The sequence below is a fragment of the Centroberyx affinis genome, unplaced genomic scaffold (genome assembly GCF_046629955.1).
Source record: "Centroberyx affinis isolate AG114_WGS23_722 - 3 ecotype Tasmania unplaced genomic scaffold, CSIRO-AGI_Caff_v1 ptg000205l_1, whole genome shotgun sequence".
In the NCBI taxonomy this organism is placed as follows: domain Eukaryota; kingdom Metazoa; phylum Chordata; class Actinopteri; order Beryciformes; family Berycidae; genus Centroberyx; species Centroberyx affinis.
Window position 1 is genome coordinate 185,320 of NW_027278897.1, and position 18,645 is coordinate 203,964.

General features: G+C 42.6%; 2 protein-coding genes across 3 annotated transcripts in view; one reads left to right on the forward strand and one right to left on the reverse strand.

Annotated features, from left to right (window-relative positions):
* The window catches only part of slc25a21 (solute carrier family 25 member 21), an 82,946-nt gene extending 76,992 nt beyond the window's left edge, over positions 1-5,954 (forward strand). For both annotated transcript variants that reach the window (XM_071539700.1, XM_071539691.1), the window contains 5 exons: positions 574-681; positions 800-964; positions 2,644-2,825; positions 4,017-4,069; positions 4,475-5,954. In XM_071539700.1, the coding sequence (XP_071395801.1) occupies positions 574-681; positions 800-964; positions 2,644-2,825; positions 4,017-4,069; positions 4,475-4,536 (570 nt within the window). In that variant the 3' untranslated portion in view covers positions 4,537-5,954. The remainder of the gene's footprint in view (positions 1-573; positions 682-799; positions 965-2,643; positions 2,826-4,016; positions 4,070-4,474) is intronic.
* Positions 5,955-8,219: 2,265 nt separating this feature from the next.
* pax9 (paired box 9) lies at positions 8,220-18,488 on the reverse strand. The gene is made up of 4 exons (XM_071539593.1): positions 18,344-18,488; positions 17,018-17,632; positions 14,524-14,663; positions 8,220-10,236 (listed from the first exon to the last, which is right to left on the reverse strand). The coding sequence occupies exons 1-4, from the start codon at positions 18,345-18,347 to the stop codon at positions 9,982-9,984; spliced, it is 1,014 nt and encodes a 337-aa protein (XP_071395694.1). The 5' UTR covers positions 18,348-18,488; the 3' UTR covers positions 8,220-9,981.
* Positions 18,489-18,645: the final 157 nt, after the last annotated feature.

Below are 18,645 nucleotides of genomic sequence, written 5' to 3' on the forward strand. Positions count from 1 at the left end.
GCATGCCAGACATATATTTCTATATAATACATAGTCTACTTTTTGCATTATATATAACTACTTATGACACAGTTTTATAATAATTTGAGTGCTTTGATTATTAGAAAATTACAGATTTTTTCCTCCTTGTTTGCTAGCCAAACATTTGTGGCCTGAAGTTGTTTTTGATCTCTTCCTTGTATTTTCTGCCTCGTTAATGCTTTAATTATACATCTGCATCTCGATCAGCTTTCTACTTCCCTCACATTCCTATCGCCACCTTTTGTTCACCTTCCTCTCGCTCGTCTGTCTTCTGACATTTGTCAAAAGGTAACAAAGACAGTCGTAACAGAAACTAATGGCCATTGTAGAGGAGACAGAGAAACTCGGAGGACACGTTTCTGAAAACAAAACCACAATTCAGCATCAAGCCCTGGCTTGGATACATTAGTAAACTGTATGACAACTACTCTGATTCACCAATTATATCCTTGTTCCTCATTGCTCACATCAGTTTGAATATTCTGCTGTTTCTCCTATCAAATGTTTTCACACTTTCACTCCTATATTGTGACTCCCCCCTCCCCCCTCCAGGCGCTGTCTGTAGCAGGACTGGGCGCAGGCTTGACCGAGGCTGTGGTCGTCAATCCATTTGAAGTGGTGAAAGTCAGTCTCCAGGCCAACAGAGATTCCTTCAAAGAGGTCAATAACAACAAAAGCCTTTACCCATTTGGATAATTTCAATAATCTACTCATTTGTTTACAGGCCCAGTGGTTTTGACATGTGTTTTCTTTGAATTCAACCCCCCCCCCACTACAGCAACCCTCCTCATTTGCCCAAGCAAGACGCATCATTAAATCAGACGGCTTTGGACGGAGAGGTCTGAATAAAGGATTAACGTCAACGCTGGGACGCCATGGCGTTTTCAACATGATCTACTTTGGCTTCTACTTCAATGTCAAGGATGCGATTCCTACCAGCCCGGTAACATGCCAATCAAAATCTGTGGTCACACCTATACCTCCGGTCCTGTTTGGGTTTTTGCCCATTCTGCCAGACAAGTCACTTTAGCTTTGCTAGGCTTTGGTGTTTGTATCCTTTGACTAGAACTTTTTGCTAACCTCAGGCTATATGATATGCACGTGTCCCAGCCACCTAGCCAGTGGGGAATAGCAAGTGTTTGACAGTATGATTGGTTAGCCTGAATACCATGGCAAGGAGGAAAGAAAAATCAGAGGAGCTTGTAAGATCAGTCCCACTAATGCCTCGTCTGTTTGCTCTCCATAACATCCTCAAAGTTTCGGATTACACATCCGGCAGAGCCTGATGGCCCAAACAAAAGTTAATTTTGTTTAATGGAAACGTTACCATACGCCAGTTCCACATGTACAAACTGGAGCATTAGATTAACTCCAATGGACTAATTGGAAGCAGACAATGGTACTACTTTCAAGAGGAGGTTACAGTGGGAGCCCAATCGCTGCTATATTCCACATTTTTCCAGTGAGGTATGATGCACAGAGAACCAAGTGGCCATCCTACGTGGATTATAATGATCTGGCTGGATGACTCAAATAGCTCTGGTCTTAGATTGTGGTCATTGCCTTTGAGAATGATCCTCAGGTATGTGGTTTGATGGAGCTTGTTTGTGAGAGGCTGACTTTGACCATTGTCGAGGCAGGAGAGGATAAATATTGTGGCCACTGACAGCTCCAGGCAGGGCTGATGATGGCATCGCTCCAAAGCCCTTTTGTCAGCAACATGAGCAATGAGCTTGCAACTCAAACGTGTCCGTAGTCAAATTCAACCAGCCAAGCTCCGGCTTCTCTCATATCACCATTTGAATAGCACAGAGGGGGCAGATAGCATACTGCCATCATTCAGAAGTGAATGTGTGAGGAGATGTTTGCTCAAGGCTGTTAGGAAGTGGGTTGATGGGTGTACTTAGGCCGTGGGTATGTTACCCCCTTCCCCACATCCCACTTGAAAAAAACAGAAGATGTGGGATTAGCTGTTGATTTACCTCAGCTCTCAGGGTGTCCAGCCGCTTGAGAAAGGCCTGGACCAGAGAGGCTGCTGTCATTTGTAAAAATATCCTGGCCAATTAGCTGTCAGAGCTCTCTGAGTCTGGGCTTCTTTGGTACAGTAATACCCCTGTGCCGAGTCACAGCCCAATTACCCAAATTGTCCCCATATGCCTCCCCAGTCTGCCTGCATGAACCCTGTTTATAAATCCTCTCTCTTGGCTCCCCAAAGAACATGTGCTTCTGTTCAGCCAATCAGAAAGCCGCAGCTCAGTCAGGAAGCACTAATCTGCCCCCCGCTACCATAAAATGATCAGGGCTTTCATGCCAGCTTTGCAATCATATGCACAAGCCCCCTCGTGCTCTCCCTCACTTTCGCTCTCATGCGTATACACATACTGTCTCACACTTTTTTATCAAACCCACGTCTTTCTCTCTATTGCTGGTATCCCTATAAGTTTTAATTACTGTAGTATTTTTATGTTTTGATACTATATATAATATAACCAAGTTTATCATCTGAGTTCCTCTCCAGAAATAACGCGTAGAATACAGATATGCCACACATACATAGACGCCACAGAAACAGCCGTAGTAAAGGTATCTCTGTTCACTTTTGTCCCCGTCTCTCCTCTCCAGGATCCTGGACTCGAGTTCCTGAGGAAGTTTACCATCGGCCTGGTATCCGGCACCATCTCCTCCTGTGTGAACATTCCCTTCGACGTGGCCAAGAGCCGCATCCAAGGCCCCCAGCCGGTACCAGGAGAGATCAAGTACCGCACCTGCTTCCAGACCATGGCCCTGGTGTACCGGGAGGAGGGGTATGGACCGGGGGAGGGGGGATTCTTATGCGTGGGGGGGGGGAGGGGGGGTTGTCTGTTTCACTAGCAGTTGATTATTGGTTATCTGCCATGGTGGCAGAGAGAAGACAAATGTACCAGTAACAGCCACAAATTACCAGGATTTGGCTAGTGTGTGGTGTGAATTTCCCACTAACTATAGAGGAAGTGTATGCAGAACTTTATGTAAGCTGTTTTCTGATGAATGGAAACAATAGAGTGACGTTACGTTCAGAAATCAGTACTGGGCTATATTCTCTTGTGTGTGATCATACATTTCTGCAGTCTGTCAGTTGTACAGTAAATGTTAACATATTTCCAAGGCTCTAAGGATGACAGGTCTAAATTGAAGCTTCAAGGAAAGATCTAGTGTTATGTTAGCAATTGCCTTAGGCTTTCCACTTTCCCCCATGCAGCCACGCTAGACAAGGGCCAGCGAGATGTTTGTAGTTAGTGGACACAGGAGCCGTGGGGGCTGCTGCTGCAGGAACGGCACTGAAACGTTGTCTTTGCAGGGGTGCAGAAAGGGTGCCCCCTCCGCCACATCCAGTCCCCTGCTCTAACACAACACAGTCCCAGCTAATTAGTGGTCCCTATGGGAGACGTCGTTAAGCAGGCCCTAACGAGCCGCGCGGCGCTCCACGGGTCAATCTAATCAGACAGAGGGCCAGGGAGGAAGTGGGTCGAGCCTTATTAACGCCATCAGTGGCGGGGGCAGGGAGCGGGACGGGGAGCACGAGGCGGAGGCGGCCAGCCACTGATCACCTTGAACGCATTAAGGGGCAGGTACACGCCAACTCTGGCCGTTAGACCGCTCTCTGTACCTGACTGGGGTGAGAGACAGGCAGGCTGCCAGACAGACAGACAGACAGACAGACAGACAGACAGGCAGGCAGGCAGGCAGGCAGGCAGGCAGGCAGATACTCACCTCCACTCTCTGCAGCTATGCCAGCCTAGGCGTACACACACACACACACACACACACACACACACACACACACACACACACACGCACATGCAGGCACACTATCACAGACACACACATTAATTATAAACACAGTCTACGCCAAAATTGAAATCTTGACATAATTTATTTTGGGAGTTAACCATTCCACAGTATTTAGTGTAGTGTATGTGCAACAGTAACATCATGTTTCCGTTCACTTTCTCCAGGTACTTGGCACTCTACAAGGGGTTGGTGCCCAAGATAATGAGGCTTGGACCAGGTAAAATAAAAAACATTCATTTGTTTCTCATAACAATATTAAAAATTTCACATTATCACACTGACTAGTTGTTACAACAGAGGTGGTTCAGCACTAAGTTCAGTTAATAACTGACTTTGAGATTGTTTGGATAATTGGTGTTCACGTTGGTAAGATAATTGAAATCATTATTTTTGTATGCCCATCAAATCTCTGATAATTAGTTTGATAATAATTAGCAGTAATAGTTAGTCAGGATTTCCCAAAGCATCTTAGTGCTTAGTCATCTTAGTCACAATTCCATTGGAACCAATACAAAGGATATTATTTTAGGTGGGGGGACAGCTCCTTTAGGTGGGGTAGCCAACCCTGATTATGGGAATAAAGATACATTCACTGTATCTCTCCTCTTCTGTTGGGTTACAGGTGGGGCAGTGATGCTGCTGGTCTATGAATACGTGTCCGGATGGCTGCAGAGGAACTGGTAAAGGTTGAGAAAGGAAACCCACCAGAGTGCCTTATGGATCTTACCTCAATCTCAACACCCTCGACTGATCCCAATAATTACAGACCAAAGTTGTTGTTTTTTTACTTAGTATGCACACTACTATTATGCATCATACCCCCTCAAAATGTGACCGTGTGACCATACCAAACCAGCATTTTAATAAAATATCTTGTATTGCAGCTATCTGAGGAAAAACCTACATCTCCATCTAAGTCAGTTTATCAGGGATGAAGAAAAGCAACATTATTTGCAGGTTGACAAAATATATTTTTTTTAATTATACAACAGGTTTTTAATAGCTTCTTTGGACCATAAGTTTTTGTACTTAGTTCAGACTGCATGGCAAGAAAAAATTAAAATGAAGTAAAACACTAACAGGCATGTTTACATGACAGTGACAACAGGGCAGTTGAGAAGAGATAATCAGTACGCAGCTGCACAGTACATATTGAATTAAGGTGACACTCACTACATAAATCATCCTGACCACACCTCTGCTGGAGCATCCGTCTCCATCAAACATCACACACATCTTAATGTAAACCTGCTCATCAAGAAGCTGCTTTTGAGGTCAGCAACAGACAACAAGCAGCATGCAGACAACACACTGCACACACACCGCAGCAATGGCGTGACGCACACATGTCTGTATGCACATTGGCACTCGGTAAAGGAGGAACATACATATATATTTTTATGTATGTACACAAAGGCACAGATATGTACACACTCTTTCATGCATACATGAACACAAATATAGACTCAGTGATCATACCCATTGTCCTTAGCCTGACATCATATGGAAACAAACCAAACGGATACGACGGTCCCTAATAATTCCCATACAGTGTTATTGTTAAGGGCTATTGTGAAGATTTTTTCATGTAGTCATTATGCATGACTGATATTTTTATGTACTCTATTCAAATTTCCAGTCTTTATTAATTGAAAATTACTTTTACATGTTATGGATATATGTAAAATCCATAGATTTCAAGCGTTTATTGGCTATGACTTTTATGTGAAGAAATTTTGTTAACCTGGCTTTTACATTTCATTGTAGACCTTTTTTAAATAGAAAACATTTGAGCATTTATGGAGTTACTTGCATGTATTGGTAACAAATGAATTAAAATAAAATTGAACTCTGGTTTGTAATTTGTGTGTGTGTTTACATGCATGCACTTGTGTGTCCTGTAATTGTGTGTGTTGCTGTGTGTTTGTGTTCTCGGGGAGCATTTCAGCATGGCGATGTTATAAGCATATCACTTTCCTTCAGTTTGCCGCTTCTCCCTCCACCTCTTCTTTCCCCCATTAGAGCCCACTGTTGTTTGAGAACCTGTCAGCCATGGCGGTTGTATTAGCCAACCGACTGTCAGTCTTTTCTCTCTCTCTCTCTCTCTCTCTCTCTCTGGGGGAGAGAGAGAGAGAGAGTCAGTGCCTCAGCATAGCTTAGCGCAAGCTAAAACAACAAGCTCAAGAAAGTCAAATGCGACTGAGGAATGGAGGTTACCGCACACATTCTCTCCCTGTGCCGATCTATCTCTTACACAAATATGCACACCCTAGGCCTAGCACACATGCAAACACACACACACCTGTTGCTCAGCCCCTGGGTAGAGGCTGTTCTGTACGAAACCCACCTTCACCTCATCTGGTAGAGAGCAGTAGGTTGTACTGAGCCACGTTGGCATTTGACAGTCATCATTAATGTGGGAGTTGCGCTCTGCCAAAATGGAAAGGCTCCTGGTTTTTTGCCCAGAGGCCCGTGGTGATAGACTAACAACTGTGGCTTGCAGACTGATGGAATTGTAAGCGCTTAACCTGTCTTCTCCGTAATGGAGTGGTGAATGCGTATGTTTGTTTCAGACTTGACAGCTTGTAACATGTGCAGCATGTGTTGGTGGTAGCTAAGCAACAGAGCCACCCTTCACCTGAATTCCCTACACACCGCGCTGATCATAAATCTTCAGTAGCCAGATCCCCTTGTCCTCATTTTCTTACCCCCATCCCACATATATTCCTCCTCCTCGCCCTTAACGTTTCCATTCCTTGGCTCCGCTTTGACAGGCATGTAATCAGGACATGGCTGTGCCTGTCTTTTCCCATGGAGCCACGGTGAAACGTAATGATTAAGATGTACTAATAAGTCCGAGATTCATAGTAAGTGTGAAGGTAGTGTTTCATGTTCGTATGATTGGAAGGCACACGCACACGCATACATACCAAAGACAAGGAACCAGACATGCGGTGATTTTCCGAGCACGGCTGATTTTTAAAAGGTTTTACTCACCTGTGTGTTCAACGTTGCTGTTTTAAGGCATTAAGAAAACATTCTGGCTGTTGTCAGCTTCTTTTAAAAGTCTTCCAGTGAGCAAGAACATACATAAAGTCGTGTATTCACGTAGTGTTACATACCCTGCTCTGTGTTACTCTGGAAAAGCCTGTCTTGTTTCTGATTGCATGTGGAGAAGTAAAGATAACCATATGACACTGAAGTCAGACTCAACATCATTAATTATAAACACGTGTTTGCCCCTATTTTTAAAACTACGCCTTTAGACCTCACTTCCATAAAGTTGACCAACATTAGACTACAAGAGCACACATTATTAGGCTTTCGAGAAACTATTTCTCCTGTCTAGAAAACACACTGTTCCTATTTTTTAAATACTGGTGTCAATTAAGACAACCACACTTTAATTTTGTTCTATGAGTCAGAGGAGACTAACAGGACAGGGCTGATGTGTACCGAGTTCATGTAGCTAGTTGAAAGGAAAAGTTGTGCAGCCTTGTGTGTAGGCTGGAGTAAAAAACAGAGGGCATGTAACGACTTTTTCATGCCACTCTTGTCCTAAGAACTTTAACGACAGAGAGTTGGTTGTAACTATCATTTACGTGATGGATGGTAGATGGTAGGGGTGGCCGTGAGGGTTGGCTGGTACAGTGAGTGTATGATCATCACGTCCCTGTGATGTGGTTCACATACGGTCAAAGAAACACTACGATCCCTGAGCAACGGTCCGTGACCACTGGATGCGGGGGAGAGTGCTTTCCAAGTCAAATCAGCCCCTGCGTGGGGAGGACTGTTGACACTCTCGCACGGAGGGACTGTTTATGCTGTAACACAGGAGGAATGGGGAACTTGGGGCCATTACTAAAACAGCCGTCTCGTCAGCCTCTATGTAAAAGAGCTGGAGAGTCATTTTATAAAGCTATATCTGCAACCTCATTTCCACACTGATGCCCAGTTTTTACAGGACTGAATCGTCTGGGCTAGACAGGGCTTGCCGGACTTACTCATAATTTATGTCACTACATTTTTCCCCCAAAACAGCATTCTGGAAGTATTTTGCATCATTTTTGCAACATGTTATTTGTCAACTGGGCTACGTGCTTTTCTTCTTGTGTAATGAACATGTTGAGTTGGCCCTGACAAGCCCTATTTGGCCCTTTGGTGGAAAAGTGGCCGCTGAGAGTAGCATTTGGGTCAGATGCCTGATGACCTTGGAGACCACAGTCAAATGAGCCCTATTTGTGTCATTCTGCATGCAAAGTTGACTCCACTTCACCTCAGCCTGATGAGAGTCCCCAGTACACAGATCTCTTGTTTTAATGTAACAATTATGTTTTGATTTACTATATATTTTACATACACCTAAATACAACTGCAAAGATAGACATATGGCTGTTTCAAAATAGTTTAAATTTTAAATTAATGTCACAAGCCCCTCACTTATATTTACAAATTATAGTAGGCCTTTCCAAATTATACCATTAACCTATGAGACATTTACTGAAAGCTTAGGCTACATTCATGTCCAAGAATAAACAGTAACATTAGGTCATTTTGTGGTTCTGTATTTCAGAAATATTACTGGGTTTTAGTAAGATATTATGGTTGTCATGACTTCACCCTGAACATAAAATGCCTGCCTACCATAAAATAAATGTAAAAGTGAAAATAAATTTAAACCTATAAAATTATTGTGGGATTACTACAATATATCTTTGAGAATTTATTTACCTATAAGTCTGTCCAGCCCATCTCCTGTAGGCCGACTCCAGCTTGGAAATGCCAGAAGTCGGACAGGCATGTTGTGGATATATTAAGGGCCACGTTTAATGAGGTGAGAAGATATGTCAGTGATCCATGTTCTTTTTAATGCTCGAAATTCTTAAAAGGCATTTTTTTTAACTGGTGGCAATTAGGCCTACCACACAGTGCAGCAGGTCATGTCAAATAGACTCTGTGTGTACAAAGTGTTTTTGATGAACCTAGTGGGGCGCATGGCAGTGGAACATATGGGCTTTGTATGAGCACGCACATAATATATTTTTTTAATTAAATTAAAATTAAAATCTTGAATTACTACACCTTTCTTTTGCAAATCCTCTGCTTGCATGGTATGTTTGCGTATATACCCATGATGCAGTTTCCTGCTCATGTAAAACAGGTAAGTAGGCTAAATTTATGTAGCTACAGTTGCATAAAGAAAGCAATTAAATATATTTAGTTGTAAAGTTGTACACATGACATCTTTGTTGTCTAAAGTGTCAAAAGTGTTAAGGATTCCCCAAACAACTGGCAAAGTTCAGAAAGACCAATAACAGCCAAACAATTTAATAAGATACATTCAATTTCATTGTGCAACATTTGGAACTGTGCAGCTCAACTGTTAATGCTATAGACTCCAACATCAGACCAATGCCAATTTTGTCTAAATGTGCGTGGAGATTCCTATGCTGTCTGTGAGGCGAATTGCACTTCATTCAACGTACCTTAGTCTAATAAATAAACATTATGTTAACTTCTCTTGGGAGCTCTTGCATAGGCTACATTTTTAGAGAAGTGGGGAAAAAACAATGCTCCATAAGACACTTACTTTTATCAAAACATAGACAAAAAAAAGCATACAACCATTAAAAAACAATAGCAAATAATAAGCACCCTGAAACACTTAAATGCAAACTTTTTTCCCTCCTCTGTGATTGCTTATTCATGAAGTCATACGTTACCCCATTTTCCCCAAAGACATTTGCAGAAGTGTGCAGTAAAGAGGAATTGTGAAGATGGATGGCAAAGTGTCCTCATCATAGTAGCAGTCATATCAGTCCTTCAATACACCTGTCCTGTCCTGCAAGTTCTTTCAGACAACAACACGAGTTTGTAGTACAAATTGACAGACTGTTTCCCCCATGTCTCTTTGGCCTGACTGTCTAGCTGGCGTCAGGGGGTCACATACAGAGTGTGTGGAGGAGAACGCCACAAATATGGGTCCCGGGGCCGAGTCCTGCACAGGAACACAAAGGAGGCGGCGGCGATGAGGTGATGCAGGCCAGAGGGGACACACTCGTGTCCTCTGTCCCCGCCGTCTGCCCCCTCCCGTCTCCCTCCCGTCTCTGTCTGTCGGTGTAGCTGACTTTACAGTGCTGAGGCGGTGACTGGGTGAATGCCGTCACGGTTGGCTGTCATACTCTTGAAGGCCAGAGGGGTGGCGATGTCACAGCTGTGGGGAGATAGAGCACTGCCACTGGCTGGCTGCCATGTGGGTCCGGTCACATAGGCCGACGTGGTGGCGCTGTACCCCATGTAGGGCGACACTTGGGTGGGTTGGTGGTAGGGAGGGATGCTGGGCGCTGTGACATAGCTGTTCACTGTGGGCAATCCATTCGGCATCTGGGAGAGAGAGACAGAGTAGGGAACATGGAGAAGATTAGGTGAAGCTCTACAGGTCTGAAAAGTCACTGACTATAGGCGGTTAAGAGCAGCTTCTTTGTACTGGCTCGCTGCTTGGAGTAGACATCAGGGCTGGAGTCATTTTACTACCAATTCAGTCAATTCAGTAAGAGGGTTTTCTTCAGAATTCAATAACAGGCCATTCTTTGCTGTAGAAAGAGTTGTAGAGCTAGTCTATTGAAAAATGTTTGCGAAAGAAGACCTGAATCATCTTTATCTGCAAACTAAGTCAGTCTCAGTTGAGTTAATTGAAACTGAAGTGACTGCAACCCAGGTAGACACACACAATGTGGCTGAGCTGCAGTAATGTGTAAAGGTGAGCAAGGTATAGAGGAGGGAGAGGAAAGTGAAAGGAAAAGTGCAGAGGAAAAGATGGTGCCGTTGTAAACAGCAGAGACTTAACTTGGATATAGCAGATGCTGCATGAAAACCAAATTTTTCCCAATTTTGCTTCAAGTCTGCATGCACAATTATGTGCTGAGTAACTCTCCGGACCCTGGAACTTACTTAACATATACAAAACCCATTGTGTAAATTCACAAACGCATGACTGTCCATCTGTATATAAGACTGTTGTTTTGTTAAAAGTGGACTTTCCTCCAGCGGCGGTGATATACCATGCCAGACGATGGGAGACAGGGTGGTTGGGGGCGCCACAAAACAGATGTCATGAGAGATTGAGAGTGAAAAGGCAGGAAGAGGGGAAATATGATAGAGAATGAGGCAAGCATAGGGTTCGAAGCATGAATGGGCTTTGCTTTTCTGGCGCAGCGACAAAACTTAACTTGTGGAATTCACCAAAGCATTTCAACAGTGAGGCTGAATTTCTATCCCTGGGTGGTCCGTGACTACTGAGAATCATTTCTACAATTGAGATCTTTTCTGTTTCTGTGTCTTATTTGCCTAGACTTGCTTGGCCGGTATAGTCAACGGCTATTTCTTTTAAAAAATGATACACCGAACTGACATTTATGGTGATTATAACACGCAACTGTGTAGAAATAAACTGTGAGTACGCGTGTCTGTGTGTGTCTGTGTGTGTCTGTGGGTGTCTGTGGGTGACTGTGGGTGTCTGTGGGTGTCTGGGTGGGTGTCTGTGGGTGCCTGTCAGTGATTGTGGGTGCTTGTGTCTTTGCTTGATCCAATCATACTGCAGCTTACTTTACAAAAAATGGCAGACAGGCTTTAAGCTATGTTAAAAAAAAATAAAGTAACATTCTTTTTTCATTAAACCTTTTCTAAACATTATCACACTTCCTTCTGATAATAGGTAGGTAACACACACACACACACACACACACACACACACACACACACACACACACATACACACATACACACATACATACATACATGCATACATACATACATACATACATAGGCTACATACATATCTACATAGCCTACATAACCGGGTATAGCCTACGTTTACCTTGTTATGTATGGCCTATCATCCATTTAAAAACCACACTATAATTTAATGTAGGTATTAGGCCTACATACGATCAATTATATATAGTTTTTAAAAAGGTTAATATAGCCCCATACGCGTTGATAATCAAATTAGTTTATTTTTATCTTGTCAGTTGGGTAGCCTATTTTCTTAATCCAAATTATTTTGCATCAGCGTGAAAAGTGTCGCTAGAAATAGCATTTCTAGAAATAATTCAACACAAAAGTGAATCATAATTGAATAATGAATAATTAAAAGCGATGCAACAACGCCAAGCTTATATCAGTGTATTAATTTCGGTCACGTCCTCGCGCTGCCAGTGTGGATTGACACCTTCAGCCCAGCCGTGACAACTCAAAGATTCACCTTGAGTCATAGCCTTCATGCCAGGCTGTAACCGTGTCATATACGGCCAAACAAATCATGAAAATATTTGGACCTTTTAAAAGCAGGTTAATCTAGCAAAAACAAAATTGAAAGTAATTTTAAAATAACAATTTTTTTTTATGAAAATCGGTTTTAGACCATGTTTGATATAGGCCTAGTCCTATAGGTATCAATCGTTTCAATCTGTTTGAGAAGCAGAAATGGAAAAAGGCATTAAGAATCACTTCCGAGCCGCCGTGCGCCTGTGTACATGAATTAACCTTAAATCTAAATTTAATGATCCACTTCTTCTTCCAAAGAAAAACCTGAGAGTCCCATGGGCGCATCTGATTGCTCAGCGCCTATGGGCCGTAGGCTTTGGGCTCCGAGAAATGAATAGGCTTATATGTGATTTAGGTCCATTGATATTTGACACAGTGACACAAATGACCTGGAGAAGCACGGTCACTCAACTTTTTAGGGCTATAAAAAAAAGACCAGATAAATATAATGAGAGTATAACCAAGAGTTAATCTGCGTGTGTGAATAGCAAGACAACCTGTTGTGAAATTTAGAGGGAAAACAATTTCAGTTGGAAAGATTCAGGTAGCTTATGGGCCTATACCTACTTACCTACTATATAAGACACAATGTAATTGCAACATGACTATTGCATTAGATCTCTCTCTCTCTCTCTCTCTCTCTCTCTCTCTCTCTCTCTCTCTCTGTCTCTCTCCTATTTGCCAGGCCTATTTACCATTAGATCTTGCTAGGCTAAATTGCAGCCTAAGATAAAATGGTTATGCAAAAGGTAAGGTTAATACTCCAGTCTCTTTGAGAAATAGTTGCATCATTCTTGTTTTTCCTGCAGTAAAGGCTATAATTTATAGTTATTTTCTGCATTTTATGCTTCACTATAACTCAAGAGTTTTGTGTAGTTGGTCGGCTAACCGCTGAGACAGTTGGTTTGTGCAGGGTTGTGTCTCTCTGCCATAACTTTGAACGCTCAATCTCAGAGCATCGGCTTGTTTTCTGCGTAATGAGCAGGAAAACTCCCCGTGATAAAGTGGGATAATAAAATATGTGGCATGAAATTGTTTTTGTCTCCAACTAGAATCGCGTGCCTTGTCAAAAAAAAAGACCTGTGCCAACATGAGCACGCATGCGCGCGCGCGCGCACGCACACATTTACACACACACACACACACACACACACACACACACACACACACACACACACACACACACACACCCACACAATGCTGTCATCACAGCCTCTTATTTGTTGCCTCTTCTAGAAAACCAAAATAGGCCTGGTGAGACGTTTTCATATAACCTGTCGAAAATGAGTCTTTGATACAAATGTAACCACTGATAAAAATAAATAGAAATCAAAATAACTCAAATCAAAATCACTCAAAATAAACACATATTTAAAGCGAACAACCAAGACTTGACACCAGGACTAAGGTAAATTTAATTAAGACTCAGCGTGTGACGGATAGTCACAACAATTTAAAAACAGGAAAACTTGAAATATTTGTTAAGTCTTTTAGAGAAAATCAATCCATTTAGACACAGTTTCAATGAACTGCAATCACTGCGTTGACAGGTAAATTGACCTCGACCCTGCTTCTTTTTACATTGATCACGTTGGATTTGACCGTTTCAAATCTAACCATCGACCTTCATAACTCCATGCAGAATAATGCTTTCTCCCTGAAGCTTTAGGCCTATTGCACTACAGTTCTTAGTTTTAGACAAAATAGCCTACTATCGTTGGTCGCTACAAATCTGGGATCAAATGAATCAGTAGTAATGGTTCCTCTCCATGCAGTTCAGTATCTTGGCCCAAGACCTTATCTAGGCGCTAAAACCTCTGACCTACCAAAATATATAATAGGAATTTAGCAGAGAAGCGGAAACAGACACATTTATATTAATTTCCTTTTAAACTTAAAACATTAAACTTCCTTATGGGTCTAACCAATCTAGTTTCCTTATGGAAATGCAGGCTGACTGTTAAGCAGGCTAAAATTAATTTCTAAAAGATACATATTGCAAAAAAGTAATGAGGATACTATCTAGGACTGTTAAACCTATTTATTATTCAAATAATTTGCAGTCTATTGATTCATACAAGGCATCGACCGTATAGCAGGCCTATAGGAAATACACCGACTGCGTAAAGCCAAAAACAAAAAATTAAATGCACCCACTAGCAGCTACAGGAGGAGCGTATTAATATCGTGAAAGAGAAATGTCCAGGGCATGTAATTATTTAATTATTAGATAATCAAGACAGTTAGACCATTGCCAGGCTATTGGATAGGCTGTTTTCACTGTGTTGCAGATCTCAGTGCTGGAGGTTAGTGCTAAAAAATTAGAGGTGTCCATTTATTTTTTACCTGTGTGTATTTTGCTTCCGGTTCTAAATGCGATTTATCCACGCCATTGACTAGTGGAGAGCTTGCTGGTGGAAAATTAGTCCTGTTTATAGCGCTCCATTCTTCTAGTTTGGCGCTGGAAAAGGATGGACTGTCACTAACTGGGGGGCAAAAGAGAGACAGAAGAGAAGAGAGGGAAGTCAGAGCGGATTAAAGAATAGACCTGCATAGGCGACTGCTTCTTATGCAATCACCTCGCAACCCAAAAGGCCCAGGTCTAAGCCACAGGTTCACCAGGTTGAATAAGCTATAATAAATCCTGAACCTATGACGACAGCACCGTCATTTGTCATTTTCCGCACAAACAATAGCTGATAAGCCGATGGGCCTTCATGTGCGTAGAGTCCTTTCAAAAAGCTGCTCAAATTAAAAAATATATATCCATTTTAACAAGTAATCCACAAGTAATGTATAGAATCTTAAAATCTATTTTTTCTTAAAAGAAGTGAAAATAATAATATCGCACTGCACGTAAAATAATATCTTACAATCTCAGTGGGTGAGATAATTTCACTCGTTTGCAATGCAAGTCAACCTGTTTCAAGAATTGCCTTGAATCAATAATCTCGGAGTGATCTGCCTCACTCTGTTTTTTGTTTTGTTTGTTTGATTTTGTTTGGGTTTTTTTTTTTTTTTTTTACAAGATATTGACAGAAAAATCAGTCAAGTCAAACTGCATTGGAAGCAAATGGAATTATCTCGATTCAATTTGCCAGATTTTTTTTCACTTGCTTTGAAGAAATTAAGATGTTTAGACTGAATGAGACTAAATGACTTGTTAAGATGGACATTTTTTTGCAGCGTGTCTCCTAAATATCAGACTGAAGCGCAGTTCAAGATGGACCGAGGTAAGACGACTCTCTGGTGGGATAGCCAGGAACATTTAGCCCACCAAACGCCTTCCTGTCAAGGACAAATTAGATTTACTTTAACCGTTTCCCCCTTTGTGCGTGATGGATATTATATTATACACGGTTCCCAACGTTCAGAATGGGAAAAGCAAGCCCACCAATGTTGTAACTCGATCCGCCTAAAGAGTGCTTTTTAAATCTACGTTTCGCGTACATATTGAAATGTTATTTTTGATGTATATGATTGAATTCACCCACAGAAATTTAGTCTACTCTAGGCTATATAGCCTATAGACATATAAGCCTCGTGTGTGTGTGTATGTGTGTGTGTATGTATGTGTGTGTGTATGTGTGTGTGTGTGTGTGTGTGCGTGTGTGTATGTTTGGCATATTGCAGAAAACTCTGGAAATATTATCGTAAGTGAAAACACCAATAGCCTATTGATATTAAGCCTATGCATCTTGTCTTGATTTTTTAAAAATTATGGGCTATAATATAATAGGTAGTCTACGTTCATACCTGCCATTCTCTATAAATGTTGATATATAATTTCATTTTTTAATGAAATCCTATGGCTGGTGAAATGGTTGTAGCGTAAAAAAAAAAGGCCTCACGTCGTTGAAAGTAAGTTATACTTATTCCGGCTTTCAAAAACCTGCCACAAACATCTGCTAATAATTTGGAAATGCATAAATTGTTTATAAAGGCAGCCTCTGAGAACACATTCCTCCCTTGCGATTTCTTGTCCAGTATGAATATCTGCCTTGCATTTGTCTTGTTTGGATTGCCCGAGTTAAGTCTGCATGGCACTGCAGAGGACCGGGGCAAGTTTCTGCATGGCAGCCTGCGTCCTGACAGCAGGACGGCGGACTGACAGCACTTCCCTCTCTGACACGAGAAACACGCTCTCAGAAAAATCCGTTTCACAACAACGAGCCGACCATTAACAGTGATTTATGGTGGATCCTATTTCACTGTTTCCAAAACAGTTGTGGTCTTATTGAGTGCAAACAAAAGTTATCTACCTGCATGCGACACAATATACGACAAAAATGAGCGATGCAGTAGAAACTCTCTTAACTCGAGCTGACGCTTCAGGCCTACAACTGAGTATCACACCCAGACTCCACAAAAGGCAAAACCCGTTTGTGTCTAAAAACTGCTGAATGCTCAGCCTGGCACAAAATGTCTGGCTCCCAGTCATGGCAAACTTTCAGCACACCTCATTTTGATGCAGTTCATCTCACCGCTGCGCCTTTCCCTTCGTTGTCCCTCTAATATTCCACATCCGCTTCTTAATTATTACTGCAAGCTGGACCATCTGTTCCTGAACTAGCAGCGTTAGTTACCTGCCTGCTTCCAAATCACTATCAGCCAGAAGGTCAAATGGCATTTAGTCTCACTCCATAGAGGCCTATGAATTTCTAATCTTCCAATAGTTAGTTTTGGGCCTATAAAAACAATTAGGGTACCTCAGTGAAAAACATGGATTCTCTCTTTCTCTCAAACACACACACACACACACTCACACTCTTGCGCTACATTACACATTTCGTGGATTAAACTGGAGAAATGCAACTGCCCTCCAGGGAGCCATGCTTACTTTGTTGCTCTGTTATAGACCGTATCCCCAGAATATCTGTAACAGAGTGCGAGGAAGGCCATATCCTGTGCATGGCCATGTGTCCAGGAAGGGTGGGCATGCCGGGAGGAGTGGGCACTTTGGGTGTTGGATATGAGTACAAGTGGTTGTACGGTAACGTAGGCTGTGGCGGTGGGTGAGGCGCCTGCTTGCCCGACTCATACTGGCTCTGCTGGGACAGATTCCCGATCTTGTTGCGGAGGATCCGACTGATGGAGCTGACGGACGGCAGGTTGAATTTGTCGCAAACCCCATCGGCGAGTAGCCTGTCCCGGATTTCCCAGGCAAAAATCCCCGGGTCTCTCTGCTTGTATGTCCGAATGTGCTTGACCACGGTTGGGGTGGTCACCCGTGGTTTGCTGCCTCCGATGGCGCCCGGGAGGATGGAGCCGGTCTCGTTGTACCGGGCCAGGATCTTGCTGACGCACCCATGGGAGACGCGGAGTTGCCTGCTGATGTCGCAGGGTCGAATCCCGAGCTGGGCCAGCTCCACTATCCTGAGTCGGATGGCGTTGGGAAGCGGCCTGCCGTTCACGAAAACACCGCCGAGTTGGTTCACCTCTCCGAAGGCTGGCTCTGGTTTCATTAAAACATACAAAGGGGCAGAAAAATACAACAGCTATTAGGCGAGGTGTGGTTCGTAACCAATCCGAGGCCTAGATTAATCTAGGCTAGTAGCCTACGATAAATTAGTAGGCCTAGTTATTAAGCCTGCTATTTCTAACTTCTAAATTTCTAGTGTTCATTGTAGAAAATCAAATAGAAAAGAAAATTAGAGAAGGTGTAGGCCTACAGTGTTAAATTGTGATTTCAATCGTGTTATTCCAGTGAGGTTGTGATTGATAAAGGCAGGCTGTAACCCATAGCCTATATTTAATCTTGTTTATAAAAAAAAACAACTTTAAACACACACACAAATTCACACCTTTAAACAACTACAGCGCGCGATCTTTTCGGGCTATAATGTTAAATGAGTTCACCAAATGTGTTTACTCCGAAATATAGGTCTATTATCATGAGTTATGGTGTTTGGATAAGAAGTAACGAATAGCTTACTGTTTGCTATCGTGGGCTAAAGCTCACACGAATAGCCAGTGGTCAGTGCCAAACTTCCAGCATAACTGACACATGTAATAATGCCTGCCTGGTGTTTTATTCCCGCTCGAGTTACGGCTAAACTAACCCATCACAACAATACAGACAATATCTCGCTTTTTTCCCCACCTTGCCGCTGGACTGACCGTTTGCTCCATCCCTGACAAGAAAACGATCCAACATTAAACTTACCCATTGTGTTGTAGCCACAAAAGATGAATACGGTGTCAGGTTTGTGCCTGCTGTGTGGGTCCTGCTCAGCGTCCAGCGTGTCCAGTGTCCAAAATCGCGTCCAGGAAATCCTCTTGTGCGATAAGGAACGAGAGGGACAAATTTCTCGATCTGTTTCCTGACGGCGCTGGAGACAGGCTTACATTTCAATCTGGAGAAATCAGTGGGCTGGACTTCCAAGACTTCTGCCCCTCTGATTGGCTCGGTTCGCCAATAGAATTTCCAGATAGCGCAGAGCAGCTTTCCCATTGGTCCAGAACTTT

What these genes read in the sequence shown, in the direction of transcription:
- pax9 (XM_071539593.1), bottom strand. An exon ending in GTCTATAACAGAGCAACAAA is followed by an intron (nt 14,664 to 17,017) that starts GTAAGCATGGCT and finishes TTTGCCCCCCAG; the next exon opens with TTAGTGACAGTCCATCCTTT. An exon ending in CGGAAGCAAAATACACACAG is followed by an intron (nt 10,237 to 14,523) that starts GTAAAAAATAAA and finishes TCTCTCTCCCAG; the next exon opens with ATGCCGAATGGATTGCCCAC.